Source organism: Moschus berezovskii, chromosome 17 (genome assembly GCF_049115385.1).
Source record: "Moschus berezovskii isolate FMDL1 chromosome 17, NW_MosBer_1.0, whole genome shotgun sequence".
In the NCBI taxonomy this organism is placed as follows: domain Eukaryota; kingdom Metazoa; phylum Chordata; class Mammalia; order Artiodactyla; family Moschidae; genus Moschus; species Moschus berezovskii.
The window spans coordinates 58,529,648-58,547,963 of NC_142476.1; the positions used below are offsets into that span (position 1 = coordinate 58,529,648).

The following is an 18,316-nucleotide window of genomic DNA, read 5'->3' on the forward strand; positions in this document are numbered from 1 at the left end:
TAATTCCTGCTGAACTGAGATGGCGAGGGGCATTGGGCCTCCCCTTCTTGCTAGTCTCAGGCCTCAGAGTCCTTACAGTGGTGTCCATCTAAGGGTGAGTGATATTTTCCATGGTTAGCTGTAGTTTTATATCTTAGTTGAACTGGCACTGCATGTTGTAGCTTGTTGACCTGGGCAGAGACAAAACAGGTTCAGTTCAGTTCAGTTCAGTCGCTCAGTCGTGTCCGACTCTTTGCGACCCCATGAATTACAGCATGCCAGGCCTCCCTGTCCATCACCAACTCCCAGAGTTCACCCAAACTCATGTCCATCGAGTTGGTGATGCCATCCAGCCATCCCATTCTCCGTCGTCTCCTTCTCCTCCTGCCCCCAATCCCTCCTAGCATCAGAGTCTTTTCCAGTGAGTCAACTCTTCGCATGAGGTGGCCAAAGTATTGGAGCTTCAGCTTTTGATAATGTATAGAACAATCATAAGCAACATCAATATGGCATAACAAGGACTAGTAGGGGCATTAGCCAATTCTAAATTCCCATCGCTAGGATGGCTCAAGTCCTTCCTTGTTCAGGGATCAGAAGATTTATCTCCTGTCTGTTTTGGAGTACAGTCTCTGTCAAGCTGTGTTGGCTTTTTAGAGCTATCCTGAGAAATCTTATCCCCAGAAACCAGATTGGCACTCATTTGTAGTCCTGAATAGGTGTATTGAGTGTCCTCTTCTATTTTCTTCCATGGCTTGACTCATGAGTAGTGAATCCAGGAGTCATGTCCTGTACCTTGACTGCTGTGGGGATAGGAAGTGTTACAGTGTAGGGGCCCTTCCATGTGGGCTGGAGTTGAGCCTTTGGGGACCCATCTCTCCAGACTTTAATTAGGACTTGAGTCCCTGGAGCATATAGTGGTGACTCCTTAGAATCTTTTGGGTCCTAGTTCATACCCCACAAGCATATATCCTGTTGGAATTGTCCAATGGCCATGGTATAAGACTGAAGGGTCTGAATCTCTGGATCTAGGAAGAGGTCATTGACATAAACAAAAGGTCTCTCATATAGCTTCTCATAAGGACTAAGACCAACCTGTTCCTTAGGGGGAATTCAGGTGTGGAGGAGGGCTATTGGTAAAGCCTCTTTTCATCCCAGGGAGGTCTCCTGGGTTATCTTTTTTATTGCTGATTTTAAGAATTGGTTGGCTCTTTTTACTTTTCCTGAAGACTGAGGCCTCCAAGCACAACGGAGATAATAAGTAATGCCCAATGCTTTAGAGACCCCTTGGGTGACCTTAGAAGTAAATGATGTCCCATTGTCACTTTGTAATGACCTGGGCAGACCAAATCTTGGAATGATTTTATGGAGCAGTTTCTTTACCACCTCCTCAGTCTTCTCAGTCTGGATGGGAAAACCTTCACTCCATCCTGTGAATGTATCTATCATGACTAATAGGTATTTATACCCTTGAGAAACGGGCATCTGGGTGAAGTCCATCTGCCAGTCCTCTCCTGGGTAGGCCCCACATCGTTGGACGGGCTGGGCCAGCTGGGGTCTTCGAGCTCCTTGGGGGTTGTTTAATTGACAAATGGGACAAGAGGAGACCACTTGCCTTATAGTTGTTTGGAAGCCTATTCCTCTGAAGGACCTTTCTAGTAATTTTTGGAGAGCCTTTTCCCCTAAATGAGTGGTGGCATGTAAGGAGTTGACCAGCTTCCATTGGAGGTTCCCAGGCAGAAAAAGGAGTCCCTCCTTTTGGAACCACCCCATATGATCTTCTTGAAAGCCATCACTCTTAGCTTTAAGAATCTCACCTTCAGTATATGAGGGAGTTTCTGGCAAATTAGTCTGTGGAACTAAGGTGTCAACCCCTATTAGGTCATGGTTCTGTAATGCTGCTCTCTTAGCTGCCTGATCAGCTGCTTGGTTCCCTCGTGCCACTTCTGTGCTCCCTTTTTGGTGTCCTTAACAATGGGAGACTGAAACCTCAGTGGGCAGATGGACTGCCTCCAAGAGTCTAAGAATTGGATCACCATATTTGACTGGGGACCCTCGGGTTGTCAAGTGGCCCCTTTCTTTCCAAATAGCCTCATGTGCATGTAACACCAGAAAGGCATATTTGTTGTACATAAAGATATTCTGAATATAGCCAAAAGGAAATTAGAGAGTTTTTATTTCTGGAAACACAGAATTTAGTATAAATTCTTGAAATTTAGTCTAAAGGAAAATTACCAACTTTTAAAATGCCAAAATGAAATATGAGACTTCTCATTTTATAAAACTAGGTAGTAAATGCTGTTTTGAGTCTTTCCTTACCGAAATTTGATTACCTAATTTTTACTTTAGCTATGTGTGTAAGGAGACTGAACCAAATCTTATCTTACTTATATTTAAGGAAACTTGATTACTATATGTTAAATAATAGATGCCTTTATGTAATGACAAACACATCTCATCTTAAAATTTTGATCTTTATCATTTAAAATACAAATAATTTTTAACCATGTCCAAATGAAAAACAGTTAAATTAGATACTTATATGTTTCTTATAGTATAAGCATGATATATAATTGAAAATACTAGAACATTTTCTGACCCCCTTTTATAAAATTCAAACTCCTCTGTGGCCCTTATCATGGTTTGTTGCTTGGATTTTCTTAGTAAATATAGCCTTAATTGTGAAAACAAATATGTGAATTACTGTAACTTTTGAATATATGTAATATTTGAATCACCAAGTGGTATTGACAAATATAAAAATATTCTTTCTTTGACTTTACATTAAGTTGTAACTATTTTAAATATTATTAAAGCTTAATTGTCTCATTTCCCCCGTATTTCTTCTAAATTCTATGGTTCCATTTCACTCTGTCTTATTCTGGCAGGCTTTGATCCAGTGCGAACAGTTGAAGAATGAGCTGGAGAGGCAGACAGACCGACTTGAGGAAGAACTTGCATCTCAGCAAGAAAAAAGAGCCTTTGAGAAAGAGATGTTGAAAAAAGAAATAACAAAAGAAAGAGAAGACATGGGCTCAAAGGTACTTAAGAGTTCAATTTGTTATCCACAATGCAGAGGAAATGTTTTTTTGATGTAATTGATGAGTCTGCCGTCTGCAATTCTTGAATGATCTTTAAATGTTTAAATCTTTTAAGTATTCAAGTTGCTTATTAATTAGAGTTCATAAAATTTTTCTATTCTCAATAAAAGTTATATTCTCTGACCTTTCCAAAGAAAATAATTAGATTTCATGGTAGGAAATTGTGAAATATACTCTAATGCTGCCATTCTGTTTGAGTCCCTCTCTGTTTGTCAGAGGAGAGCAGGTGCTCTGCAGATATCCATATTATAGTTCAACCTTGGTTAAATTAAGGAGAGATTACCCTTTCATTTCATCCCCCACTCCCAAATTAGACATTAAGAAGATAAAACACTCGTAAGAAACCAAGTAGCCAAAAAAAGTGATGACATGCTTTGTATAAAATAGGTTCTAACAAATTACAAATTACAAAAAAATGAGATGGTTGGATAGCATCACCAACTCGATGGACATGAATCTAAGCAAGCTCTGGGAGTTGGCAATGGATAGGGAATCCTGGCGTGCTACAGTCCATGGGGTTGCAAAGAGTCAGACACCATTGAGTGACTGAAATGAACTGAACTGAACTGAACAAATTACATGATGAATAAGTGGAAGTGGGCAATTAGAGGCAAAAGGAACAGATAATATGAGATGGGCAGTGTTTGGAAAACAGTAACAAACTGGAATATAAAGTTTAGTGGAATCTAGTTTTAAAATTGCTATTAATTGCTATAGTAGACCAAAACTAAGCAAGATGTGGTCCTTGAAGTAACCCAAACAATGGATACATGTTCTGTTTGTTCAAAGCAGTCTCACAGCTTGTACTGTAAGTTCTGTCTTATAATATTCCAAGATTTGAAAATTAACTCATTCAGCAAATATCTACTGATTATCTGCTGTGTGCACAGCAATGTGTGAGCCTGAAGCTATATAAAGAAAAAAAATCACAAATTCTGCCCAGTGAGTTTTAAGTAATACAGGTATGTGAGGCAATGTAAACTCCCTTGTTTTCTTATCCTTTTTTTTAAAAAATTGTGCCTGTCAAAACTTAACTTAAAGATCAGTCTAACTGTCTACCTTGTATGACTTGGACTGATGATCTCAGCTGGTGAAGGAAAATGCTACAATCTTGCAGATACCACCACTATACCCTTATGTTCTTTTTTGTCCATGGTTCTTTCAGTGCTTTCTAGCAGTCCGCCTATACATTTCTGTCTCTCCTGTTCATTCAGGGATTCAACAGATACTAACTGGAGGTCCTGGGAATGTCATCATCACAGGACCAATGCACTCCCCCCATGGAGTTTATAGACTAGTGGGAGAGGTAGACATTAAGCACATGCTTCCACAAATGAGTTTTTACCACAGTGATAAAAGCATGAAGATACAGTATAGAGTTACCATGAAAATGCGTAACAGGCAAATATGACTTAGTCTACACAGTCATGAAAGATTTTCCTAAGCATGAGATTTTACAAGTGAGACTCAAAGGAGTTGAGTAGGAGTGGTCAGTGGAGGAGTTGAGGGGAATTTCAGACCCAGAAAAATAATACTCCCAAGGCTCAGAAGCTACAAAGCATAATCCTTTTTGGGAATTTAGAGAGAGTTTAGGTAACTGGAGCATAAGCAGTAAGAGACAGAGTAATGGTAGATGAGTTTGGAGAAATATGCAGGGACCAAATCATGAATGGTCTTAAAATCCATGTGAAAGATTTTAAGTGTTATCCAAAAAGTGATGGTAAACCATTGAAGAATTGATGCTTCCAAGTTGTGGTGCTGAAGAAGACTCTCGAGAGTCCCGTGGACAGAAAGGAGATCAAACCGGTCAATCCTAAAGGAAATCAACCCTGAATATTCATTGGAAGGACTGATGCTAAAGCTGAAGCTCCAATACTCTGATGCAAAGAGCTGACTCATTGGAAAAGACTCCGATGCTGGGAAAGATTGAGGGCAGGAGGAGAAGTGGGGAACAGAGGATGAGATGGTTGGATGGCATCACCAACTCAATGGACATGAGCTTGAGAAAATTTTGGGAGATAGTGAAGGACAAGGAAACCTGGCATGCTGCAGCCATGGAGTCGCAAAGTGTCGGACATGACTTATCAACTGAATAACAACAACAAACCATTGAATGGCTTTAAGTTGAGCAGTGTCATGATGCCATTTATATTTGAGAAAAATCATCTGCCCATAGATTTGAAGGGGGACCAGAATAAACCTCTTAGACCAAGTGGCAAGTAATTACAGTAGTCCAGGTGGGAAATGATGGTATCTAAGACCCATTTTTCAAGGACTATTTCAAATCACGTTAATTCTTCTCAGGTTCTTTACCATACTACCTTTCACCTCATTCTCAGCAGAGAGCCTCTACTTACCTAACAAAGAAAGTTGACACCATTAGGCGGTAACCACTTCAACTTATTTATTTTCCCCCTCACTTCTGCCTAAAGTAAAATTTCACCTGCACTGCAACCCTGTCAGATGGGAGTGACTTCATCCTTTCCTCTTGCTCTGGATCCCATGCCTCTCAACCACCTCAGGGACCTATTTCCATTTGTTCCCCACTCTCTTCTAAATCTTTAGCCTTTACTTCACTGTAACCTTTTCCTTATCATCAGGAAAATAGGCTCATTCTTCTAATCCAGTCATTCTCAATCATGGCTATGTAGAAGTTTCGAAACTCTCATTCACCCAGTCTGAATCCCAAATGAATTATGGGAGACTAGCTGAGGGTAGAATCCAGGTGTCAGGATTTTAAAAAATTGTCCAGGTGATTCCAGTGTGCAGCCAAGGCTGGAAACCACCTTAGTAATTCCATATCCCTCCTTACTCTTTCCTTTAATAGTCAAATTTCTTGAAAGATTTGTCCATACATATTGTCTTTTGGGGGCTTCCTCTATGGCTTAGTGGTAAAGAGCCCACCTGCCAGTGCAGGAGACACAGGAGATGCAGGTTCGATCCCTGGGTCAGGAAGATCTCCTGGGGTAGGAAATGGCAACCCACTCCAGTATTCTTGCCTGGAAAATCCCATGGACAGAGGATCCTGGTGTACTACAGTCCAGGGGGATGCAAGGAGTCAGACACGACTGAACATGCATTGTCTTTTTCTCACCACTCATCAGCCCACTGCATTTCAGCTTCTATGCCCATGGTCAATGATATTACCATTGCTATGTTCACTGGAGACCTCATTATGCTATTTTTAATGAATATTTTTTCATTCTTATTCTCCTTAAAAATTTCTTTCTTTGATTTCTCTGAATCAATATTCTTGATTTGGGAAAATGATGATGTGTGCCTTTTAGGTTAGTCTGAGTTTAAGGTGCCTTTGAGGTAATGAAACAGACACATCCAGAAAGCACCTTGACAGGAGATTCTAGAGTTTAGCAGAGAGCTTTAGATTTAGGTGTCTTTAGCACTACTGCCTAGAAAATCCCATGGATGGAGGAGCCTGGTAGGCTGCAGTCCGTGGGGTCGTTAAGGGTCGGACACGACTGAGCGACTTCACTTTCACTTTTCACTTTCACACATTGGAGAAGGAAATGGCAACCCACTCCAGTGTTCTTGCCTGGAGAATCCCAGGGACGGGGAAACCTGGTGGGCTTCCGTCTATGGGGTCACACAGAGTCAGACACGACTGAAGTGACTTAGCAGCAGCAGCAGCACTACTGTGCCAGAGAAGGCAATGGCAAGCCACTCCAGTACTCTTGCCTAGAAAATCCCATGGATGGAGGAGCCTGGTAGGCTGCAGTCTGTGGGGTTGCTAAGGGTCGGACACGACTGAGCAACTTCACTTTCACTTTTCACTTGCATACATTGGAGAAGGAAATGGCAACCCACTCCAGTATTCTTGCCTGGAGGATCCCAGGGACAGGGGAGCCTGATGGGCTGCCATCTATGGGGTCACACACAGTCAGACACGATTGAAGCAACTTAGCAGAAGCACTACTGTGGCTTAAATTTTTTTTTAATTTATTTACTTATTATTTTTGGTTGTGCTGAATCTTCGTTACTGTACTGTAGCACTGCTGTGGATTTAATTTCATACACATTGTGCATGAGTGCATGCTCAGTCATGTCCAGCTGTTTGCAACCCTATGGACTGTATGTAGTCCACTAGGCTCCTCTGTCCATGAGATTTTCCAAGCTTGAATACTGGAGTGGGTTGCCATTTCCTTCTCCAGGGTATCTTCCTGACCCAAGGCTTGAACCTGTGTCTCCTGTATCAGCAGATGGATTCTTTTACCACTGAGCCACCTGGGAAGCCCCATATATATGGTATTGAGTCTTAAAGCTTTAGCTCTCTAGTGAGCTCCCAAACCAGCTTCACTTCCTACCTTCCCTTTCATAGTGGAACTACTATTTATTCATCCAGTTGCCCAACTCAGAAATCTTGCTGTTGTCCTTTCCTCCTTCTGCCTCACCCTGTACGTCACTAAGTTACCCAGTTCAGAGATTCAGACCCTACCAGTGTTGCCCTGTCTCTCCATCCCACTGCTCTCCATATCTCACCCTTGGATGATTCCTGCAGCCCCACGTGGTCTCCTTGCTTCCAGTCTCACCTCCTTCTCATCTGTTCTCTTACCCAAAGATCCAAGGATGCCCTTTCTAAAATGAATCCATCAATAAGTCAGTCTCTTTCTTTAAAATCCTTTCATGTCTCTCTTTAACCCCATGGATAGAATTTAAGCTCTCTTTTTTAAAAAATTAATTTATTTTAATTGGAGGCTAATTACTTTACAATATTGTAGTGGTTTTTGCCATACATTGACATGAATCAGCCACGGGTGTACATGTGTTCCCCATCCTGAACCCCCTCCCACTTCCCTCCCCAACCCATCCCTCAGGGTCATCCAAGTGCACCAGCCCTGAGCATTGTGTCACATGCATTGAACCTGGACTGGTGATCTGTTTCACATATGATTCCCTGGTGACTCAGAGGTTAAAGTGTCTGCCTCCAATGCGGGAGACCCGGGTTCGATCCCTGGGTCAGGAAGATCCCCTGGAGAAGGAAACGGTAACCCACTCCAGTATTCTTGCCTGGAGAATCCCATGGACGGAGAAGCCTGGTAGGCTTCAGTCCACGAGGTCGCATAGAGTCGGACACGACTGAGCAACGGAACGGAACGGAATGTACATGTTTCAATGCTATTCTCTCACAGAGAGAGAGAATAGCTAACCTCGCCTTCTCCTACAGAGTCGAAAAGACTGTTCTTTACATCTGTGTCTCTTTTGCTGTCTCACATGTAGGATCATCATTACCATCTTCCTAAATTCCATATATATGTGTTAATATACTGTATTGGTGTTTTTCTTTCTGACTTACTTCATTTTGTATAATAGGCTCTAGTTTTATCCACCTCAGTAGAACTGATTCAAATACATTCTTTTTAATGGCTGAGTAATATTCCATTGTGTATATGTACCACAGCTTTCTTATCCATTCATCTGCCAATGGACATCTAGGTTGCTTCCATGTCCTGGCTATTGTAAACAGTGCTGCGATGAACATTGGGGTACACATGTCTCTTTCAATTCTGGTTTCTTCGGTGTGTGTACCCAGCAGTGGGATTCCTGGGTTGTATGGCAGTTCTATTTCCATTTTTTTTAAGGAATCTCCACACTGTTCTCCATAGTGACTGTACTAGTTTGCATTCCCACCGACAGTGTAAGAGGGTTCCCTTTTCTCCACACCCTCTCCAGCATTTATTGCTTGTAGACTTTTGGATAGCAGCCATTCTGACTGGCATGAGATGGTACCTCATTGTGGTTTTGATTTGCATTTCTCTGATTATGAGTGATATTGAGCATCTTTTCATGTGTTTGTTAGCCATGTGTGTGTCTTCTTTGGAGAAATGTCTGTTTAGTTCTTTGGCCCATATTTTGATTGGGTTATTTATTTTTCTGGAATTGAGCTGCAAGAGCTGCTTGTATATTTTTAAGATTAATTCTTTGTCAGTTGCTTAATTTGCTATTATTTTCTCCCATTCTGAAGGCTGTCTTTTCACCTTGCTTATAGTTTCCCTCATTGTGCAAAAGTTTTTAAGTTTAATTAGGTCCCATTTGTTAATTTTTGCTTTTATTTCCACTACTCTGGGAGATGGATCATAGAGGATCCTGCTGTGATTTATGTCGGAGAGTGTTTTGCCTATGTTTTCCTCTAGGAGTTTTATAGTTTCTGTTCTTATGTTTAGATCTTTAATTCATTTTGAGTTTATTTTTATGTATGGTGTTAAAAAGTATTCTAGTTTCATTCTTTACAGGTGGTTGACCAGTTTTCCCAGCACTACTTGTTAAAGAGATTGTCTTTTCTCCATTGTATATTCTTGCCTCCTTTGTCAAAGATAAGGTGTCCATAGGTGTGTGGATTTATCTCTGGGCTTTTTGTTTTGTTCCATTGATCTATATTTCTGTGTTTGTGCCAGTACCATACTGCCTTGATGACTGTAGCTTTGTAGAATAGCCTGAAGTCAGCAGGTTGAGTCCTCCAGCTCCATTCTTGTTTCTCAAGATTGCTTTGGCTATTTGAGGTTATTTTGTATTCCCATACAAATTGTGAAATTATTTGTTCTAGTTCTCTGAAAAATACCGTTGGTAGCTTGATAGGGATTGCATTGAATCTATACATTGCTTTGGGTAGTATACTCATTTTCACTATATTGATTCTTCCAATCCATGAACATGGTATATTTCTCCATCTATTTGTGTCATCTTTGATTTCTTTCACCAGTGTTTTATTGTTTTCTTTATATAGGTCTTTTGTTTCTTTAGGTAGATTTATTCCTAAGTATTTTATTCTTTTCGTTGCAGTGGTGAATTTCTCTTTCTGTTTCCTCATTGTTAGTGTGGGCTTCCGTCTATGGGGTCACACAGAGTCGGACACAACTGAAGTGACTTAGCAGCAGCAGCAGCAGCAGCAGTGTGTAGGAATGCAAGGGATTTCTCTGTGTTAATTTTATATCCTGCAACTTTACTATATTCATTGATTAGCTCTAGTAATTTTCTGGTGAAGTCTTCAGGGTTTTCTGTGTAGAGGATCATGTCATCTGCAAACAGTGAGAGTTTTACTTCTTTTCCAATCTGGATTCCTTTTATTTCTTTTTGTTCTCTGATTGCTGTGGCTAAAACTTCCAAATCTATGTTGAATAGTAGTGGTGAGAGTGGGCACCCTTGTCCTGTTCCTGACTTTAGGAGAAATGCTTTCAATTTTTCTCCATTGAGGATAATGTTTGCTGTGGGTTTATCATATATGGCTTTTATTATATTGAGGTATGTTCCTTCTATGCCTGCTTTCTGGAGGGTTTTTATCATAAATGGATGTTGAATTTTGTTGAAGGCTTTCTCTGCATCTATTAAGGTAATCTTGTGGTTTTAATCTTTCAATTTGTTAATGTGGTGTATCATATTGATTGATTTGTGGATATTAAAGAATTCTTGCATCCCTGGGATAAAGCCCACTTGGTCATGATATATGATCTTTTTAATATGTTGTTGGATTCTGTTTGTAGAATTTTGTTAAAGATTTTTGCGTCTATGTTCATCAGTGATATTACCCTGTAGTTTTCTTTTTTTGTGGCATCTTTTTAAGCTCTTTCACTGTAACATAAAGATTGTACATTTTCCCCCCTCTCTTTGGTTCTTCAGTCTCATCTCCCTTCTCTTTTCTTTCTTACATTACCACCATACTGACCTACTTGCACTTTCTCAAATGTGCAAACTTGCCAATCTGCCATACCAATTTTTCATTTCAGGATTTTGCAAGACCTTGCCCCTCCTCTCCCATCCCTGCACCCCTCACCCACCATTGACTCTTCCTCTAGCTTCTCTGACTGATGGCTTAGAGTTCTTGACACCATATCTTCTCGTAGTCTCCCAATGATGAATTTTTGGGAGCCCCTCCTATGGGCTTCTATAACTCAATTTATTGCAAAATCTTATTGAATTATCTCCCCTAATTTACTATGATTCCCCTGCACGTATGGTTTGTTAACATCCTAATTGCTTGGCACATTCCTCCCACATAAAATGTGCTCAATATATATTTACTGAATGAATACAAGGGGAATACAAGTGGAAGAAAGAAGGCCCCAGGCCATTGGAAAGGCATGTGTGCATGCCTGCTCAGGTGTGTCCAACTCTTTGTGACCCTATGGACAGTAGCCCCCAGGCTTCTCTGTCCATGGGATTTCCCAGGCAAGAAGAACAATGGAGTGGGTTGCCATTTCCCTCTCCTGGAAAGGTATAATTAAAATGCTAAGAATTCAGAGGATCAGAACAGATTTCTGTCTGCAAGAGAAGGCATTTTTAAGTGAGCATCAAAAAAAAAAAAAAAAGGCAGGATTTAGAAATGCAGTATGAGGGGGAGATATACCAATGTGAGTAAGCTGTGCAGGAAGGTAAAGTTGTGAACTGAGCTTGTGTGAGAGAAAGAATGGCATCAAGAACAAATATCAGCCACTAATTATGCCTAGGAGACTTTTTTCCTGGGTTGTTTAGTGGCAACTTTTGCCTTGCTGAGTACTTTTACTATGTAAAAGTATGTTGATGAGAATTCCTGATAAGAAGAAATGAAGTCTGAAATATGCCAGGCAATATTCCAGGTGCTTTTATGTATAATTTTCTTAAACTGATAATTATTTTATGAACAAAAGTGGCAACAGAAATACAGTGCATTTCTGAATTTTTTTTTTTTTTTGGTCCCCATTAAGCCTTATTGACATTTAATTTCAAGATCCTGCCCAAAATAAAGATGTATGAATAAAGAGTTGAAAGTGATCCTAGCAGTGAAGGCAGTACTCTCATAGGAAATGGCAGAATCTTTGAAGTAAAAGAGTTTAGTATTGAATCCAATTTGACCTTTTTGTGACCTTGAACAATTCGTTTAACCTCTCCAAATTTCAGAGTAGTAAATGACAGATTTGATCTACTTAAGGAATTGATAGGATTAAATGAAATAATGTTTTGAAGTACCTAACAAACTACCTGGCTTCAGTTCAGTTCAGCTTAGCGTGGACGTTAAAAAAATTTTAGTTTGTGGCTATTATCCTTCTCTAGTGAAAGAGTTAGCTCTATTGGGTAGCTTTCTTGGACCTTTGTGTTAGTAAAAGCTGACACATTTTAATATAAAGTCCAGCTTTATTTTTTTATTTGTTAGCTTAAATGAATTTGGGAAAATTCTTGGTTTTCATTTTTTTCAACAGAAAGTTAATCCAATACATTCCTTTTCCAAGGGGATTAAAAAGGAATATTATCACACTGCCTAGCACCAGAAGTTACTTTAGTAGGAAGTCTCAACAATCAAAACATTTTAAGTTCTCATGGTTAGTGTTGGAGCAAGTGTCCCTGCTTTCCTTGTGGTGGGCTTGCTTCTGAGACTTGTATATTCTTTCTCTCTTTTTATTATTTTTCTTCTTCCCTTTCTTCTTACTGCTTTAAAATTTTCATTTATGTGGGAAGCTCTAGAAGAGCAGATGCCTTCCACCTAGACAGATTTTGAATCATTCCTCCATGAACAGTTCTTGCTGTGAGTTTGCCTGTTGGCATCAGTAATGGTCTTTGGTTGCACTAAGACATTAAGTTTGTTAATTCAATCAATTCTTCAGTCTTCTATTTATCGAATGCCCCCTGTGGTTTGTGAATTTTCTCAGCTGGTTTCTTGATAATAGCCTATTGCTAGAATCCCTAATTCTTATACCTTTTTTTATGAGGAATGCCATTTTATACTATGTTCAATACACCAGGGACTACTTCATTGTAGAAATTTCTATCAGGCTCTCCCATCCTGGGTATCCTTGCCTCTTGCTTGCCCCTGTCAAAGTTTAAAGGACTTACCTGATGTCAACACCCTGGCCCTCCAGCAGTGTTGCAGCTGTCTGTGTTACTTCTGCCTCTGCAACAGATGTGATGGAGAAGTTCCTGCAGTGTAACGCTGACTTCCAGATGGTGGGCATGGGGAAAAAGAAGGTGTGTCAACAGGAGGGAAGGCTCCAAGAAGTGGGTGACAGAAGGGAGCAGACAGGTAGTGGGTAGAAGAAAGAAGTGATGGGTGGCAGAGGGAGGGAATCATATGGAAAGTGCACGATTTGTCACATGCTATAGAAACTGACTCGGAATTTACCATTAGCAAAATAAATGTCTGCACATTTACTTCAAAAAAGCCACACAATATTAATACGTTTGCCATAAGATTCACATAAATAATACATGAATTTTTTAGTAGCTGGTAATTAAAGTTTGTTGTTATTGTAAGGTTCCAGAAAAGCTATAATTACATATTCATAATATGCTTACTCATGCACTTGAATTTTTAAATTAAGGAAATTTAGTTAGTACTTTTTATTTGTTACATTTAACTTCTTTTGACCTTTAATTTTTGTTTCAGATTGTAATCTGCATAAGGATAGTTCATAGCTTGGTATCAATAAAAGAAATTTTACATGCAATTTAGATTTGTAACCAACTTCTTGATGATAAATGTACAATTCTCCACAATCCCTAGACAAGTTAAATAATACCTCTACAGTCTAAATTAGAAAATAGCTACCCGGGCTCATTATTTTGATATTTTCAATTTTAGTTAGTTGCCAAAGGCAATCTTGATTTTTATTACAAACTTTAGTTACTGATTTCTATTGTAAAACTGAATTCACACCCATGTTAGTGTACAGTGGTAGATTTTAAATATTATGTGAAATTTGTTATCAGTTTTTGTTTTAGCTGATTAAAAACGAATGGCTATGTTTTGATCTGGGGGCAAGGTAGCATTTCTTCATCACTTTAAAAGTGCTAATACAAATGAGAAAATAATTGCCTAGAAAAGTTTGACTCACCGGAGCAGAAGTTAAAATGTAATTGCAAACTGAAAACTATGAAGGTTAAATCTAAGATCTGGAAAGCACTTCTAACCCTTATAAGAAAAACTAAGCACCTGCTATCATAGAGTCCCTCAGAAGAGCCATTTATTCTAATGATTCAAATTCATCAAACATTAATCATATGCCTCTTAAGGAATATGCTCTTGAGGAACTTCTAATCTAAACAGACAGCAAAAAATGTGATGTCTTAAGCACTATGCATGTAAATAATTTTAGTTGATAAAGAATAGATCAATAAATTTTTAAATATAGTTTAACATGGAGGATAAATTCAGCACCTTTATTCTTGTGTCTGCCTTAATACAAAATAACTAAAATACTTTGTGTTTTTAAAAAATAGTATTTTATATTCTTATTGAACTTTTCAGATATTAGACATGTCTGAGTACATAGAAATTCATAAACTCTGGTATTAGAGACTTAGTGTAACATATGGAAATTTCTCAAAAAAATGTCTGCTCATCTATTCTATTTTTAATATTTAAAAAGCATGGTGGGACTTCCCTGGTGATCCAGTGGCTAAGACTCTGGTGTTCCCAATACAGGAAGCCAGGGTTCCATCCCTAATCAGGTAAATAGAGGCCACATGCTGCAACCAAAGATCCAGCATGCTGCCAAATAAACAAATACATACATACATATCTTTTAAAAATAAAACACATGGTGACTCTAATTAACAATACTGCACTGTATATTTGAAAGTTGTTAAGAGAGTAAATCTTGAAAGTTTAGGGGAAAAAACTAATTATATGAGGTGATAGTCAAGGGAGATTGATGAATTGAGAATGCAGAGTCATGGAGATACCCCATCCACAGAGAAATGACTTAGAGAGTCCAGTGGCCATGCTAAGACTCTGTTAACTCAAGATGTTTTAAATCTTTGTTTTGTCAAATGACATTATCATTTAGGACTTTTATTTCCTGTTATAGATGTTGACCCTATCTCAGAATATTGCCCAACTGGAGGCTGAGGTGGAAAAGGTTACAAGAGAGAAGATTTCGGCTGTTCATCAACTTGAGGAAATTCAAAACCAGCTTGCTTCCCGGGAAATGGATGTCACAAAGGTACAAAGAGAGATTTTAGTTTACTAATTATGTAAATCTTTTCTTTGAAAATTTTTTCCCAGCCTGTAAATCTCAGAAAGAAGTCTGGAGTAGAAAAAATTTTTTGTTTCGAGATAGTGAAGAGCCACATAATGGTCATTCAACAAGCATTTATTTATTATCATCAGGCCCTTTGCTAGGTGCTACAAATATGAAGATGGGTTAGACACAAACAATGTCCTCAAAGAACTTAAGTTGTTGAGACAGACTTGTAAATAGGCAAATTTTATTACTTTAATTATTAAGTATTTGATAAAACTTGTATTTCTAAATTAGTCAATTAGGGGTAATTTTTCCCCCAGAGATGGTATAAGTTTGGTCTTCTCAATAATACTAAAAGACATACATTTATTTACAACATAAAGGTGTGTTTAACATAAAAAAATTCTCTACCTCTCATTCCTTTCAGACCTGTTCTTTAAAATCAAGATTCTAATACTACAACTTCTTATTCTATTGGTCCTTAAATTTATACTTTACACTATGGTATCACAATGTCAGCACTATGGGCATCCACAAACTTGTGAACCAGGAACTGAAATGTTTAATGGTCGTAAGTGGCAAAGATACATGTTTAAGAAACACTAGAAGTCTATGTAGACTTCAGTAATCATTGGTTTAAAGACTAAGTAACTCAATATGGATATGCATGATGTAATAAATTAAATCAATTTGTTTTTCATCAATACATACACAGATAATTTTGTTAAAATGCATATTCATTTCATATTGTATTTTATTTCTCAACATATTTTCCCAAATTTTGACACATTTTTAATGCCATTATTGCTTTATAACTCAGTAATTTGAATTGTCTTTAATATATATTAGGAAAGGAAGCCTAATTTTTCTTTTTTTCCCTTGAGTTTATATAGTTCTTCATTTGCTTTCTAAAATTCCAGCTAGATCATGCAGAAGCTTAAAATATCGTATTTGCCAGTATGATTGATGTGTTTGTGTGGAAGTAGGGGGCAGAAGTAAGGGAATTGGTGCAGAGGGATAGAAGTGGTTGACCCGGATAATAGGTGAGAGCTACATGAGGATTTTTAGTTCATTATAAGGAGAGAACTTTCTGTTGAAATATGTATGGACAGTAAAGAATGATTACTCTGTCTTTAGAACTGTTCAAAAGGACTCAAACATCAGGGGAGTGCCTTGTGATTGCTTCCAATTCTAGTTAAATTTAATTTGTTGATTTATTTTAGGTGAAACTTAAGTGTTACGAATAAATTTAACAAATGCATTTTAAACTGAAATTAGTGAGGCAGGGAAACTTTAAAAATAAACTTAAGGGATGCAATTATTTTAAATAGGACTTAATGCTTAGATAGTTATTATATATGATAATTTTATACTGATATTGAGTTTTAAGCACCATGGCTATGTAGTTGTTATGTGTTGGTATTATAATTTGGATTTTTAAATTGTATTCTTATATGTAAATCAAATAGATTGAAATAGTGAAGGAAGACAATTAGGGCTCCTCTCATGTTTTTCTGTAGTTCTTAATTTTTAAATTTTATTTAGCTTTGATTAATAATTTTTTGTACATTACTAATATTTTTGAAGTTGAAAGGGTCAACTCTTACATATTGAAGATATCTAAATTTCAAATACAGTTTTTAGTAATTTTACTCATTTTTTAAAAACTTTTTGAGGGTCACTGGGGAGAAACAGTTTTTCTTCTATCTTGTCACTGTAATTTTCAAACACCAACTAGTTTAGTCTTAAGGTATTTTTTATTTGAACATAAGAAATGCATATAGGTTTTACAAAATTCTAAAACTTCAATAATGATGAAACTAATTTCTAAAATCCTAATAATCATTTTGGAGAACTACCAAAATTAAAAAGTTTCAGGTAGAAATAGCCATTCTACCTAACGGATGATACCTAATTTTTAAAATCTCATATTTGTAACTTAGAAACTGACTTAGCAGACATGTATTATTTGATCTTCCTACAAGTTCTCAGTTGTCTCAGAAGTTTGTAACTTCTTTATTTATATTTGTCTGCTAGTTGCATTTTCCAAATGTATTTATATATATGGAGATGCCCTGGATTGAAAGAATATGTAAAGGATGATATATAATTTTTAGATACTACATGTGTTTAGTATTTAATACTGTATTAAAATCATTTCACTTACATCTATATTTTCCTTTTATGTTGAATGCCATAGTTATTTTAAAAGCAGAGTGGACTTAGTTGCAGTCTATGATTTTTAATTTTCTTAACTTGAATACATAGTATTCTGCATGGTAAAACTGACATTATCTACAAAGCCTACAGTAAATACTGGCTGGGTTCTACTCTATACCTAAATAATAATATAGTCTATTAACAGAGAGAAGAATTCCTTTATTAATTTCCTTAAATAAAAGCCTAACTGATAAAGAGTTTCAAGGTAAGTTTTTAATATAGAGCATATTTTTAACCATGACAATTTGAATGAATAATAACATAGCTTAATAGTTTAATTAATAATTTTACCTATTTAAAAGTGAGATGATAGTGCATTTTAGATGATAATATGCAATTGAAGCTCTTATTTTACATGAAAAATTCTTGTGTATATTACCAGAGTTCCCTGGTTATGCTTTGCTTTATCTGTAATTTGAAGTTGCAAGACTCAATAATATCTGATATTGCCTCCAAATCTTAACAATATATTGAATATGCAAATAGAAAATGCCATTCTTAGAAAACTTCTGTTGTATTTATTCATATGACCGCTAGGGGGCACCAAAAGATCTGATTGCAGGCATTGCCTAGTAGATTCCAGTAGCTATTGATCTAGTTTTTGTAATCTAACAGGTGTGTGGAGAAATGCGCTATCAATTGAATAAAACCAACATGGAGAAGGATGAGGCCGAAAAGGAGCACAGAGAGTACAGAACAAAAACTAAAAGGGATCTTGAAATTAAAGATCAGGTAAGATTTGATACAAATGTAGTACCTGCAGCAATTAAAGACATAACTAATGGTTTTTTTCTGAAATTTTTGTGATTTTATTCCTAAGTCATTTATTTCTATTATATTCTTTCTAATTAATGGAATGATCCAATTTATACTATTAAAAGAATTTCATATACAGTTGCCTAAAATTATCACCTTTCACATGAAGTTGTGAGAATACAACTGAATTCATATGAAATTCCAATCTGACAGGTCATACATATACATTTGGATATATGTATCTATTACTTAAAAAAGTAAAAAAAAATGTTCTAATGCACATTTTGAACCTAAAATATATGTAAATAAAGTTCTTGAAAA

The 18,316-nt window shown here is 37.3% G+C and overlaps 1 protein-coding gene across 8 annotated transcripts in view; it reads left to right on the forward strand.

Moving 5' to 3' along the window:
* The window catches only part of SDCCAG8 (SHH signaling and ciliogenesis regulator SDCCAG8), a 280,184-nt gene that overhangs the window by 102,220 nt on the left and 159,648 nt on the right, over positions 1-18,316 (forward strand). For all 8 annotated transcript variants that reach the window (XR_016039634.1, XM_088845502.1, XM_088845497.1 and 5 more), the window contains exons 10-12: positions 2,865-3,017; positions 14,864-14,998; positions 17,855-17,971. Coding sequence is in view for 7 of the 8 variants with exons in the window: in XM_088845502.1 (XP_088701628.1) it covers positions 2,865-3,017; positions 14,864-14,998; positions 17,855-17,971 (405 nt within the window). In the remaining variant the exon portion in view is untranslated. The remainder of the gene's footprint in view (positions 1-2,864; positions 3,018-14,863; positions 14,999-17,854; positions 17,972-18,316) is intronic.